Source organism: Felis catus, chromosome A2 (assembly GCF_018350175.1).
Source record: "Felis catus isolate Fca126 chromosome A2, F.catus_Fca126_mat1.0, whole genome shotgun sequence".
NCBI lineage: Eukaryota > Metazoa > Chordata > Mammalia > Carnivora > Felidae > Felis > Felis catus.
The window spans coordinates 54,649,275-54,662,529 of record NC_058369.1 but is presented as its reverse complement, the minus strand read 5'-3'; the positions used below and the strand labels follow the sequence as shown (position 1 = coordinate 54,662,529).

At 43.3% G+C, this 13,255-nt stretch overlaps 1 protein-coding gene and 1 long non-coding RNA gene across 3 annotated transcripts in view; one reads left to right on the top strand and one right to left on the bottom strand.

Annotated features, from left to right (window-relative positions):
• The window catches only part of FGD5 (FYVE, RhoGEF and PH domain containing 5), a 122,160-nt gene extending 119,414 nt beyond the window's left edge, over positions 1 to 2,746 (top strand). For both annotated transcript variants that reach the window (XM_023250049.2, XM_023250048.2), the window contains exons 20-21: positions 727 to 881; positions 1,239 to 2,746. In XM_023250049.2, the coding sequence (XP_023105817.1) occupies positions 727 to 881; positions 1,239 to 1,275 (192 nt within the window). In that variant the 3' untranslated portion in view covers positions 1,276 to 2,746. The remainder of the gene's footprint in view (positions 1 to 726; positions 882 to 1,238) is intronic.
• Positions 1 to 13,255, bottom strand: part of LOC102899806 — a 30,440-nt gene that overhangs the window by 14,771 nt on the left and 2,414 nt on the right. The window lies entirely within an intron of this gene.

Here is a 13,255-nt window from a genome sequence, read left to right as displayed (position 1 = left end):
TAATTGCTTAGCTAATTATATCTGTTTTTGTATGGTTTAATAAAGTATTTTATGAGAATGTATTTTTATATAAATATGTATGTATGAACATATCTATATATATATAAATCTTTTTCCTCTGAGCACTGTGATTTTAAGATCCATTTATGTTCTCTGTGTACATGTCATGAAATTTTTAGCAAGTTGATAGGACAGACACCCTGAGTGCTCCATATTGAGGCATTGTGAATGAGGGCATGGGGGAATGAGCACAGGGTATGTTATCGAAAGTACTAACGGAAAACAGAGTCACTGACTATTCGAGTCAGCCTGAAGAACGCAGTGTTAGCAGGTGGTCATGAGTCCAAGTTCTGGCTCAGCCCCTTACTAAACTGTGTAATTAATCTTGGGGAGTTATTTACCTTCTCTGAGCCTCACTTTCCTCTTAGAACAGGAGTGACACCTTCTATGATTGTTGTGAAAGATTCGGCATGATAATGTAAAGATAAAAATGCCTGGGCCCTAATAGGCTGTCACAGAATGTTAAGTTTCTTTCCCTCCTCGTGATTGGTCCTGGCGGGATCAGGGGCAAAGAGTATGTGTGTGGCTGGTCTAGAGTTGCCAAAGCATGCCCTACACAGAAGAGCGCATCGTGCATCTTAAATCAGAGGTAACAGTAAATGCTAAGCTGTGTGTTGTGTGTGTTGTGTGGTGTTTACTATCAGTTTTCCCTTTTGCCCTCTGCAGGACACAGTGGCCATGGAGAGTATGCCCCTGCTCGGTTTCACCATTGCCCCAGAAAAGGAAGAGGGCAGCAGTGAAGTAGGACCTATTTTTCACCTCTACCACAAGAAAACCCTATTTTATAGCTTCAAAGCAGAGGATACCAATTCAGCTCAGAGGTACCCAAATAACTATCCTTGCCTCTCCCTCTGGAAGGAAACAAGTTGCTACCCAGGGCTTTGGATGCTCTCTGCTCCAGCCATCCTGTTCCATCAAATCCCTTTGGGCCACAGCAATGGAACTATCTGTTCCTGATCATGAGATTTTTTTTTAAGATTATCATGATTCGTTCATACAGGCGTGCATTGATTCAGCAAGCCTTTACACTGTGTTCCAGACCTTTTGCTAAATGCTAGGCAACAAATATGAATATGACCTCAGGTAATAGTCACCTAGTCCACCTAGTCACATAAAGGTTCTGTGACCAGAGTCGCAGAGCCATGACACCTAAATGTTCCCTCTCCTCTGTTTTACAGGTGGATCAAGGCCATGGAAGATGCAAGTGTGTTATAGCAGTTATCAAGCATGTGGACTCAGAATAAACTCTTAGGTTGATATGTGGACCCTTCTAGAAGTCGATCTGTGTCTCCACTCATTGGGGCTCACATCTGGATTCAGCATGGAGCCTAATCCTTTTTTGCTGTAACCCCCTCTCTCACCTTCACAAGTGGAACCCTTAAGGAATATTTATGAACCGCTCCTTTTCTGTTCTCGTGTCTTCCACCCACCCGACTCCACCCCAACCCAGCAGAAACTATTTCCCTACCCAGTAGTGAGTTCAAGTTTAGTAACATGAAGACATGGAAACAATAGAAAAAGTACGATGCAGTACTTAGAAATGCAGGCTTTTTAGTGGAAACAAGCTTTTACAATTTTTACTGGTGGTAAACATGATCACTTGTCATAGCATTGACATCAGTGCCTCAGGTGAAACAAGAAACAACTGGTGAATAACAGCTACCCTCCTCGAAAGCACTTTATTGTTTTATTGAGCTACAACCTTCAGTTTTATGTTTTCCAAGTGATTTACTTAAGTAAGTAGCAGATGGAGCCCCGTGGACTAATTTGCCACCAGTTCTCAACAAGAGTATGTACAAGTGATTTGTGCAAACCTGGCTGGATCTTGCCAAGTGGGCTGGTGAGCGACACTTGGCCTGGGCGGGGTGGGGGGAGGGGCGCGGGTGGCCGGGCAGGGGGTCCTCCTCGCTGCAGAGGCCACACTGGACTGAATAAGATGGCAAGGATTTTCTCCTCCATTTGATCATGCAACCTGTATACTGACATGACTTAATAAAGGAAGGACCCCCTCCTTCCCGGGGTGGTCCTCACACTACACCAGTGCTGGAAGCTTGGCTGCTGGCAGACCCAGCCCCCACCCTGTAGGTCGCTGCAAGCCTCCGAAGAGATAGGGTCTGCTTTAATTTATTGTGTGCCTTCCTGTGTCTACCCAACATGAGCTGACAGCGTTGTGTCTATAAGAACCTGTGCTTGTTTTCACCACGGCTATCCTCCAGCTATCCTTCGGCTGTACTACCGAAGAGAAAGAGATAGGAAGAGAAAAAAGATACAGTCACAAGGTGAATTAGTGGACTTGACCGGTGGCTCTGGACACAGTGAGGGAGCACAGAAGTAGTGGCTTGAAGAGACTCTCTGGGCACCTGGGGTTCAGCCACCTCCTGCTGATGACCGCTGCTCATTTTGCTGGACAAATTTCTACATAAAGCAGAATGGGGGCAGGGCAGGTGGGATTCCTTGTTACTCTCATCGAAATAGAAAACAATCCTATCATTTTCTGATGTCCTGTCCCCATCCTCCTGCTGCCCTGTTCCCTAAACAAAAAGGCATTTGCTGACAAACCTTTTGTAAAAAGTACCATCTCAAGGAGTTATTTACATTAAATATTTTCAGGGGAATTTTTTTTCCTAGTTTGCAACTTCTCTTTTAAAATGTTTGCATTAAACATCCAATTAATGATTCAAACTAAGTGATTAGACAGATCTTTTTATTAATTTTTGAGGGATCAATTCCAATGCAACCATTTTCATCGTCATATTTCAGTGGGCCTTCTAGAGCCTCTGAGCCTTTGAAAAGTACAGCAAGACTTTGGCACCAGGTAGTGGGAGCTTCTGCACTCTGCTGTGTGTCACTGGCCATTGTCAGTGTCTGAGTTCCAGGCAGAGTTATGCATCTGGAAGTCATCCGAAGGCCTCTTGTACCATATGACATCCTATTTCTGATGCTCTATAAACAAGAGGTTAATAGGGCTTTTATTTCTCAGTGAGTAGTTACCCTAATAAAAACCACCTGGGTTATACAGAAAACCTACTGAATTGGTTTTATGAAAGAAAGTGTCAGGGGCCACCAAGCTCCTCTACAGCTCAGTGTGACTGGGCAAGGACCCACTTGGTTTGCCTGCCACTTGCTTTTACCTGTCTTTCCCATGGTTCTTTGATTTCAGCTGATTTCTACTGGCCTATTTTGCTTGTCGTTCCTTCCCTGACTTTTTATTTGTCCAGCCCATTTTACAGGTTCATGGGGCCTCCTCCTTTCCACTGGGCCCAGAGGCTGGAGAAATGGCCAGCTTTGATGCCATGGCCACACTGCCTGAGGCCCCCATGGTATGTGCTTTGCCCCCTGCTCCCAGAACAGCCCCTCTGCTGTGTGCCTCCTGCAAAGGCTGTGTTTCTAGGGAGGAAGCCGTTCTGCGCCAGGCTCTAGGCCAGAAATAAGAGCGTGCAGGCCTTGGGCAACTCACTCGCTTCAGTAGCTCCGAGCCTCGGTGTCTTCACCAGTCACACGGACGCTATTACAGTTTTCCAAAGAGTTCAGGGACAAAGCACAAACCAAACGCTCAAGAAATCGGACTGGAAACCATAAACCCGTGGGAAAGGGCATGCATTGTACAAAGTGAAATAAGTCATGGGCCCTGCTCTGTGACACTACAAGATGAAGACAATATGCAAAAAATGACCTTCCTTCTTATCCATGAAAATGGCAAGAAAGAGAAACCAGGACTGAGGAGGGCCTGACACAGGCAGGCTGGGCCCCTTTGGTCACCACCCCCCCCCCCCATTTGTTTTGAATGACCTCTCCCTGAATTCTTCATACATGGGTCAAAAAAACACACAGACCTTTACACGGTTGGCCTCTGCCTGCTTCTGGGAATCAAATTTTATGAAACTGGAGTTGCACTGAAAGCAGGCACTTACTTTCTAGCAGCTTCCCACCATCCCTGCAATGTTTTTCCAGCCTGGATTTGTCTTAGTAAGTAGGTAGAATTCTTGTTCATGATTACTAATACAAAGCCCACTAGAAACAAAGTGTCCAGGGACATTGGTTGAGTTCCTGGCTCCTGGTAATAATTCTTTCACATATCAGAAGTAGGCTTTGAATTGTGGTCAGGCTGACAGATCAGCTGACCACTCATTCTCCCTTGGATGCAGCCTGGACCCATGTGTGGGTGTGGACCGAGGGCAGCCTTTGGGTGTATGCCACGGGGCCAGTGCCAAGGACACCAACAGCCCTGCTACCACCACTGCAGGGTAACAAGGTCAGAGTTTTTTCCTCATCCAGCCCAGCCTTCTGTTCAACTGTGTAAATGTCATCACTAAACACTGAAGCCCTAAATGGGGACTGAGGCCACCTGGGCTGGGAGTGGTAGGACCAAGCTGGAGCCCGAGTTTGTTCGGCTACAAGACAGTCAACAACATGCTTGTACATTCTGTTAGTTCATTCAGCCTGTGCTTTGTGACTTCTATAATTGTGACAGTTTTTGTGCTTGCACACATTGACAGTCAGTTGAGAGGACAGAGGTATCCACACTAAGAAGAAGAAGTCTGTTTTCAACAGCAGGTGAGAAGAAACCAACATCAAATGTTTAATCTAGGAAATTAACTCTACAAGAGGAAGTCCGAAAGCAGGGCACTTTGAGGATTAGACAGTGTCTCTAAGAACCAAGCTCTTTGGGTTTCTCTAATCTGTTGTCCAGTATCAGCCCGATTCCAGGGCTGGTTCTCCAGAGACTGATCAGTGACTGCCACTGATGGCTGGGTTACAGGTTTCCCTGTTCATGGGCACCAGGGAGGCGGGGCTCATCTTCCTGCACTAGGTTTTTCTTAGAAGAACCCAGCAGGCCTTCCATGCCTTTCAAGGTCCACACTTACGCCTGCCCTTTCCTGAGCTACTTACAGGGACAGACCTGTCAGCTGGGGGCTGAGGGGAGGATGGCTGCTGAGGATCCACCCATAAAGTCCACCCTTTGGATGACATCTTTTGGAAAGAAGCGTGTAGTTTGGATTAGTATAATGCAAAGGCTGTGCAGGGACATGGAGCAAGTTCTCTTCCTTACACAGAGAATCTGGTGGTGGTTGTATAGGAAAGGGCATCCTGTGTTGACACAACAGAATGACAACAGGCCTCATTCTCTTGATGGTCTTTCATGGGTACCGTTACAATAGAGCAGGAGTAGAAATGCAGCATTTCCACAAGAGTGAAAGAGAGGCTCATAGAAAATAAAATCCGTGTTAAGAAAGAATGAGAAAAAAAAAAAAAGTACCGTGAACAAGTTTTTTGGCCTTGTTTTTTTTAACTGTAGGAGTGGGTTATGAAATCGATGGCATTGGGTCACACCCAGCTCCCTTCTCCCAGCTCCCCCCCCCCCCCAGGCACACTGAAGACGGCACAGGAGAACACAGCAGGGCATACCTATCATCCTTAAAGACTATTTTATGACATTGTGGTTTCAGTCATGTATGTGCATACACATCATATTACTGATTGCTGATGTAAAATGTATTTATACTTACAGATTACAGTCAACAATTTTTTTAAACCACTAGCCTAAAAGTGTCAGGAGCACAAAGTTGCAGTTAGACATATAATGAACCAAAAGACACATATTCAAATGTAAGGTCGTTGCCAGTTTTAGTTTTTGAATGCTTCAAAAATATTACAAGAAGGGGGAAGGTATAAAATTCATGGTAAACCTACAGAAATAGTTTTGATCAGGAAATGGATATGGTAGCAATTAAGGTACCATATACCTGTAAGTAAAGTAACATGCCTGTTATTGGTATATGTAAATTATAATAATTATCCAGCAGCTAAGAGTTGCAAATATTATAGAACTTTAGAATAGCAATATGTTTTATGTCAGGGGCTCCCAAAGCTTATTTTCAACAGTGACTACTTTGGTTTATTATGTAAAGATTACCCACTCAAGTGAGAACTGCCCTAAATGACCTCAAGTTCTCTTCAAAATTAGGACCTCACCTTCAAAAGTGCAATTCACATTCTCTCCAAAGGTGGACTCAGGGAAAGTAAGGAAGGATTTGGCTATATTTCTAATGTGTTCACCAACAGCTGTATCCAACAGCTGTATCCAAAAACTGGTCTTGTGGTAAAGCATAACACAATAAGCCTATATGTTCCTAAGAACTCCTTTTAAGTAACAGATATGAGAAGGAGATGAGAATTTAAAAGAATTGCCATCTCCAGTAAATCTGTGGCCCTTCAAATCCAGTGGCCTGTACTTGACAACCCCTAACAATACCACACTAGAATTCATGAATGTGTAATGGAGCTGCCCTGCTGTGAGGAACATACATGAAAAAATAAATTACCTCTTGATAGCTACAGTAATTGGCTATACCCCAAAGCATGAGACTTGATTATTCCAACATGTATAATTATGGAAGTTATTACAGGCATAAAATTAGACAGCTCTTTTTAAAATACAGCTATAATACCACTCAGTGTGACCCTGAATCTTTTTTTATGGGACAAGGTGGAAAATGACCATTAGTTTTCACAGTAGCAATCTGACTAATTTCTCTTAAATCTCAACCTTTCACCTACTCAATAAACATCTCCCATTTTTACAATTATCAAGATATCACTGTCATCCTGTGAGTCCATCCCTTGCTACCTAGGACCAGAAACATCCCCTCCGGACAAAAATACGTGAAGAAGATGGCCTTTTAAACAACATTTCTTAAAAAGCTTTCCTTTTTCCAGATACATCCCTTGACATTATTAAGCTTTCTTTGTGAAAAATCTTTAAGAGAATAATCTTTTTCCTATTTAGGGAAGCTATGGGGATAAAACTTCTAATAGAGAATACAACATAGTGTTTCTTGACAAGTTCTCTCTTTGGGGGGAAAAAATCACGATACAACGTTTGCTAAATACCATATCTCAAAATTTTAAATACATTTAACATACTGCATTAAACATCTCAAGTTTCTTTTCTTTTTTTTTTTTTATTAAAGTTTTGTGTTTTTTTTTTTTTTTCAACGTTTATTTATTTTTGGGACAGAGAGAGAGCATGAACGGGAGAGGGGCAGAGAGAGAGGGAGACACAGAATCGGAAACAGGCTCCAGGCTCCGAGCCATCAGCCCAGAGCCTGACGCGGGGCTCGAACTCACGGACCGCGAGATCCTGACCTGGCTGAAGTCGGACGCTTAACCGACTGCGCCACCCAGGCGCCCCAAACATCTCAAGTTTCTTGTGTTTAGTTCAGGGCTTCACACAAGAGTTTTGAGCTTTGAGGTTCAGCAGGCTTCATGAATGCCTCAGTTTACCACTTGTAACAGTGCTTCCATATTCTTCCTTCCACACTTACCCACCCTGGCAGATAGGGTGGCCTCAACTGACCTCGGAGCCAACAGACTCATGAATTGGATCTCATCTAAAGTGCCACAATCAGTTAATGGCAAGTCTGGAACATGCCAAGACATCCAGGGTACTCCGTACTCTGCCAGCACCTCTCCTCCTCAGCTGAAAGATGATTGATGGTCACTTATCCTGGAAACTGACTCCGCTGATTGAAACTCTGATACGCAGTTGACTGATAAATATTGACTTTCCTAATACAGAGAAATGCTGATTACCTGTCATAACCAAAACATCTATGAGCAAATCAAATTTGTTCAACAAACCTGGAGCCTCAAGAATACATTATGGTATTTACTTCCAGGATTAATTAGCTGGAAAGAAAGGTTAGTATAATCAGGGTTGTGTTTCCTGGTACTAGATATTTTTGGTTGACTGCTGGAAGAGGAAGAGCAAGGGCTGAATGTTGTGCATATAGGAGAATGCTAAGGGACTTTGGAACCCTGTAATATTCAGGTGCTATTTTAACAGTGACACCAGACTGGGCACAGTATTAAGCACTAGAGACATGGTTATTTACTTTCAGGAGCTAACCACCTGAGAAGTCAGGTACAAAAACTCTAATTCTCTGTCCTGGAAGCATGAGAAGGATAACACTGTGGTGGAATGGATAACAGAGAATGGATTGTGCCTGAGGCAGATTAGGAAATAGTTGGGAGGTGGGGGGGAGGTGAATGGACAAAGGAGGACTTGCCTCACAGAGATGGGCGTCAGAGAGGCCCCTGGAGGCAGGGAGCAGAATGAGTAAGGTGTGTGAGAATGAGTAGGATACCATGTGGCATATTCAGGAAATGGGAGAGTGCAGAACTATACAGTGAATTATACAGGGAGGAGATCACAAAAACAGATGAAACAAGAAGGGCTGTTTGTGACCAGTTCATTCAGAGCCATTGCACCTATCCTATAGTTTCTAGATGGGGTAGAGGGGTCTTTCAGATGCTTTAAAATGGAGGATGAAACAGCTGTGTTAGAAAGACCACTCTGGTCTTCCCACGTTAGATGGAGTCTATTCTGTCAAAGATGGCCACCGTAATAGATGCCCTCCTGCGTGTTCTTACAATGGGATTTGATACTCCTCCCATCAAGGAGTGGAGTGCACATCCCTTCTCCTTGAACCTGGGCAGACCCGTGTGATGGCTCAAGGAGTAGCAGAGGAAGTGACTTCTATAAAAAGCTACTTTGTTCTCTTGTGCACTCCTGGAATGCATCCACCATGCTATGAGGAAGCCCAGGACACATAGAGAGGTCACATGTCAGGGTTCACACTGCCAACCAGCATCAATCTCTAGACAGACTAGGAAGCCTTTCAGATGACTTTAGCTCCAGCCACTTTCTGACTGCAACTATAAGAGGCCTCAGGAGAGAACCTCCTATCTGAGCCCCCCAGAACTGCAAGATAGTAATTTAAGAAAGTAATTTAAGAAAGTAATTTAAGCCCTTGAGTTTGGATGTGACTAGTTATGCAGTGATAACCAGGAAACATGCATTTCTTGGCTCCTTTCTAAAACCTACTAGGACAGTAAATGAGTAAAAAGATGTAACCTAAAGGACAAAGAAAATGCAAGAAAAGGCAGAGTATCAAAATAGTCAACTCATTTTTGGAAGTCACATGCATGGATAGCGGCAGCTGACTTAGCAGAGGAGAAAACAAATACCAAAGTGACTGCAGGGAGGGACCCCAGTGAGACATAAGGGCTGGCCCTCTGGAGAGGCTTGGGAATTTGAAGGCACAGGTGTCTGGGAAGGCTAGAGTGGGAGTAACAAGAGCATCAGCTGAAAGTCTCTGTAAGCAGTCATGAGACCCTCAAATACCCTAATACCACTGAATAGAGACAAATGACTCTGCTTCCCCACCCTGGCAGGAGACAGTAAATTTATGCTCTGGAAAAATGAGAACTACAAAAGGAACATGCCTCCACCTGCAACACACACACACAACACACTGCATTCGATCTGTAGACATGGGCTTCTGTCTCCTGCCTGCCAAATTCCCTTTCCATGACAGATTAAAATGTATTCCTTCTATTGAACAAATAGAAGGAATCAAAATTCTGAGTTCAGGTGTTTTTATTGGAAGACTACCCTTGAATGATGCTCTAATCTGTAAGGGGCTGAAAAGACTCACTGTGAAGGACTTTCAGTGGCCCTGGCTCAGCTTAGATTTTTATCTGATTGGTCAAAGGTCCCAAACTAGTTCTGAGACCCAGAACCATGTTTAAAAGAGGATGCTTGGCTTGCATAGTTTAAAAACAATTTGCAAATTGCCAGTATTGGAAAGTCAAGAGATTTCATTTACAAATCTGGATTTCTGGCTTCTCTCAAAAAACCCATCTTTGGCTGCATTGCAGGTGCTGATAAGGGGCCACCCCTTCAAGTCCAGTGAGCTCTCCAGGTGTCACTATGACCATTTACTGTACTAATGGAGGTTTACCTCAGCTTACTGACCTCCTTTAGAATACCTGCCAGACCCAACCCCCACTGTCCCCACTTTAGGCATCGAAGTTTTCACTTCAGCCCTAAGCAATGCAGAGCCATTAAAGAACTTTATTAATAGAAGAGCACTAGAAATGGCTGTTACAGAACAGGCAGTGGAAGAAAAGGAGGGAGTAAGAGAGGGAGGCTGGGTGGGAGGGGGCGGCTGGAGACTGGTTTGGAAGGTTAAGAAACCCTGACACTGGGACAGAAATAATACCTAAACTAGAGAACAGTGGAGGAGGGGCCAAATGTGAGGACAGAACCAAAAGGATCTATGCATACCATCTTGACAATGTACCCAGAGCCTCCCCAAGGCCAGAAACCTCATAGCAGCATCCTATCTCTCCCCAAGGTGAAGGGCAGGATCCAAAGCAAAGCACAGAAGGGAACGGCTTTTCCAAGACTTTTGGCTTTGAGTTGCATTTTCTGGCCTGTAGTGAAGAGGCTGTAGGGGTGAAATAATCTCTCTCCTTTTTCTAAGTTTATTTATTTCGGGGGGGGGGGGGGCGGATGACAGAGAGAGAGAATCCCAAGCAGGCTCTGCACTGTCATGGTGGAGCACGATACATGACTCACACCCATGAATTGTTGAGATCGTGACCTGAGCCAAAATCAACTCAGCTGCTTAACTGACTGAGCCACCTAGGTGCCCCTAAAATAATCTCTTCTTTAAGAAACTCAAGGAATGCCACTGTTTAGACTTAGACCCAAGTGATTAATTCTTGTGGTGGTGCTGGGCTTGTAAAGAACTCCCAAGCCTCAAGATTGAGAGTTTCTAATCAGGCAAACTTAAAAAACATTCTTCCAAGCAATCCACATTCTAAAACAGGGGACCAAGGGCAAGTGCACTTTCCTAAGATAATCTAATTTTCTGTCATGCTCCAAGATATTTGAGCCAAACACAACTTTGAAATAACACCTCTTCAAGGCCCAGGAAGCCTCAGGATAGAAACTAAAGGGGCAAAACTCCCAGTGAAAGCTGTTCTGGAGAGGCTCAGGAACTCACTTGCAGTGTCCCTGTTTTCCAGTCTCCCCAGTCCACCACAGGATCACTCACTTTTCTCTTTCTGGGAAAAAACAAGAGCCCTGTATACAGAATCTGAGACCTCTCCAAGTAGCCTTCTGTTGTGACAGAGCTTGACTTTGACAGATCATGGTGGTGGGGTGAAGACGGTTTTCTTCTCAAAGTCCTCAAGGACAGAAGAGAAGAAATAAGCAGAAATAACTTATGAATAAATGTTCCACCACTTGCCCATCATGTGACTTTGGGGAAGTCATGCTCCCCTTTAAGGCCTCAGCCTCTTCAGCTATAAAAACAAGACAATACCATTCACTTCACAAAGTTATTCTGAAGATTAAACAGGATAATGTGTGAGTATAAGGAACATGCAATCTGGTATTCATTGATTACATCTGTTTAGATTCCACATTCTTAAAAAAGACCAATAAGAATTATGAGGTTTAAAAGTTTATTTTATAAACATGTCATAATTAAATAACAAACAGAAGTTTCGTAAATTAGTACACACAGTAACAGAGAATAAGCTTTAACAGAAAAGTTGGCACAAAGATGTAAGTACTTATGAAGGTGATTATTAAGCCTTCTCAGTCTAAAATAAAAAGGAAAATCATCATTTACACTACCACAATAGCAGTATCCTTACAAGTTAAAAAAAAATCTTTGCTTAATAGTAACTTGAAGGGATGAGCACTGGGTGTTGTATGGAAACCAATTTGACAATAAACTTCATATATTGAAAAAAAATAGTAACTTGAAAAATTAAGCACATCTACAACGATTGTTTAACCAAAATTTCGTTTTCTTTGACATTTACCATTTAAATGCAAATCTCAAATAACCCTGCTTAGCAAGAAAATGTTTACTCTGGGCTACGTGCAAAACGAAACTGCACAGTATAGTTCCTGCTCTCAAGAAGCTCACGGACAAGTTATGTAATGGTTGACTAAAGAACATACTAGTTAGTTAAGTGGTGTGAAAAAACGACCTGCTCAGAGGTACAGAGAGGGCAGTGGAAGGAATACCTGGGTCTTACAGCACTGTGTAAGGAGCCAACAGTCCCAGGCCCACATCCCAGCTCAGGTAAGTCACCAAACTTTGTTTTCACTGAGTTCATCTTAAAAGCAAGATGATAACAGGGACACCTGGGTAGCTCAGTCAGTTAAGCATCTGACTTTGCCACAGGCAACGATCTCATGGTTCATGGGTTCGGGCGTGGGGCTCTGTGCTGACAGCTCAGAGCCTGGAGCCTGCTTCAGATTCTGTCTCCTTCTCTCTCTGCCCCTCCCCTGCTCGTGCTCTGCCTCTCAAAAATAAATAAGCATTAAAAAATTTTTAAACAAACAAAAAGCAAGATGACAATATGAATACTGTTCACTATATACTGTTGCTGGGAAAAGCACTGATTTAGTAAATGCCAACTTCATACAAACTCTTTACTAGGTACTGTGTTAAGGGCTGAGATAAGAGGGATAAGACACATTTTGATACAGGGCTTACAGTCTGGGTAGTTGCCAAGATGCTACACACACAACAGCTAGGTACTGCCAGACAGACCATCACTCCTGTCAAGACCCCTTCAGTCGTGATCAATCGGTTTTTAAGAAAGCTGCATGTCAAAAAATGAAACAAAAAGTTTTGTCTTGTTATTTTTGCCACACATTTTTGGAATTAGATCAGTGGTTCAGGCCGGTAGGTACAGAATTCTATGTGATGCAAAAAAAAAAAAAAAATTCTATGTGATGCTCAGAAGTGCTGATGCCAGGCCCCACCCAAAGCTTACTGCTTCACAATCACTGAGGGCTTGGCAGTTCTGAAGTACACCCCCAGCCAAGAACCCTTGAAAGGCATATAAAACAATATAAAATCACTGTTAATGCAAATGTGGATACTTATTAATAGACAGTCAAAAAAACATATAGTATAACATATAAGTAATATAGTACAACTTGAATATTTTTTGTGATTAAAGCCACTTAAAACACTAAAAGGTGTTCTAGTGAAAACACAATGGAGCAAAAAAAATGGCACTATGGTAGCACTGACCTCAGCTTGCAGAGGCCTGTTACCTGCATATATTGTTTGCAATCTGTGCACAGAGCATGAACAGGGGAGGGGCAGAGAAAGAGGGAGACACAGGCTGTGAGATCATGACCTGAGCTGAAGTCGGATGCTTAACCGACTGAGCCACCCAGGCGCCCCTAAACAACTAGCTTTTAAGTGAACATTTACTGAATGCTATTACCAACAGGCCAAACTGATGCAGCATGGTTTTACAGCATAAGCCTTAAGGTCAAAGGACTAGGTAAGAGTCCTAGCTTCCCTTA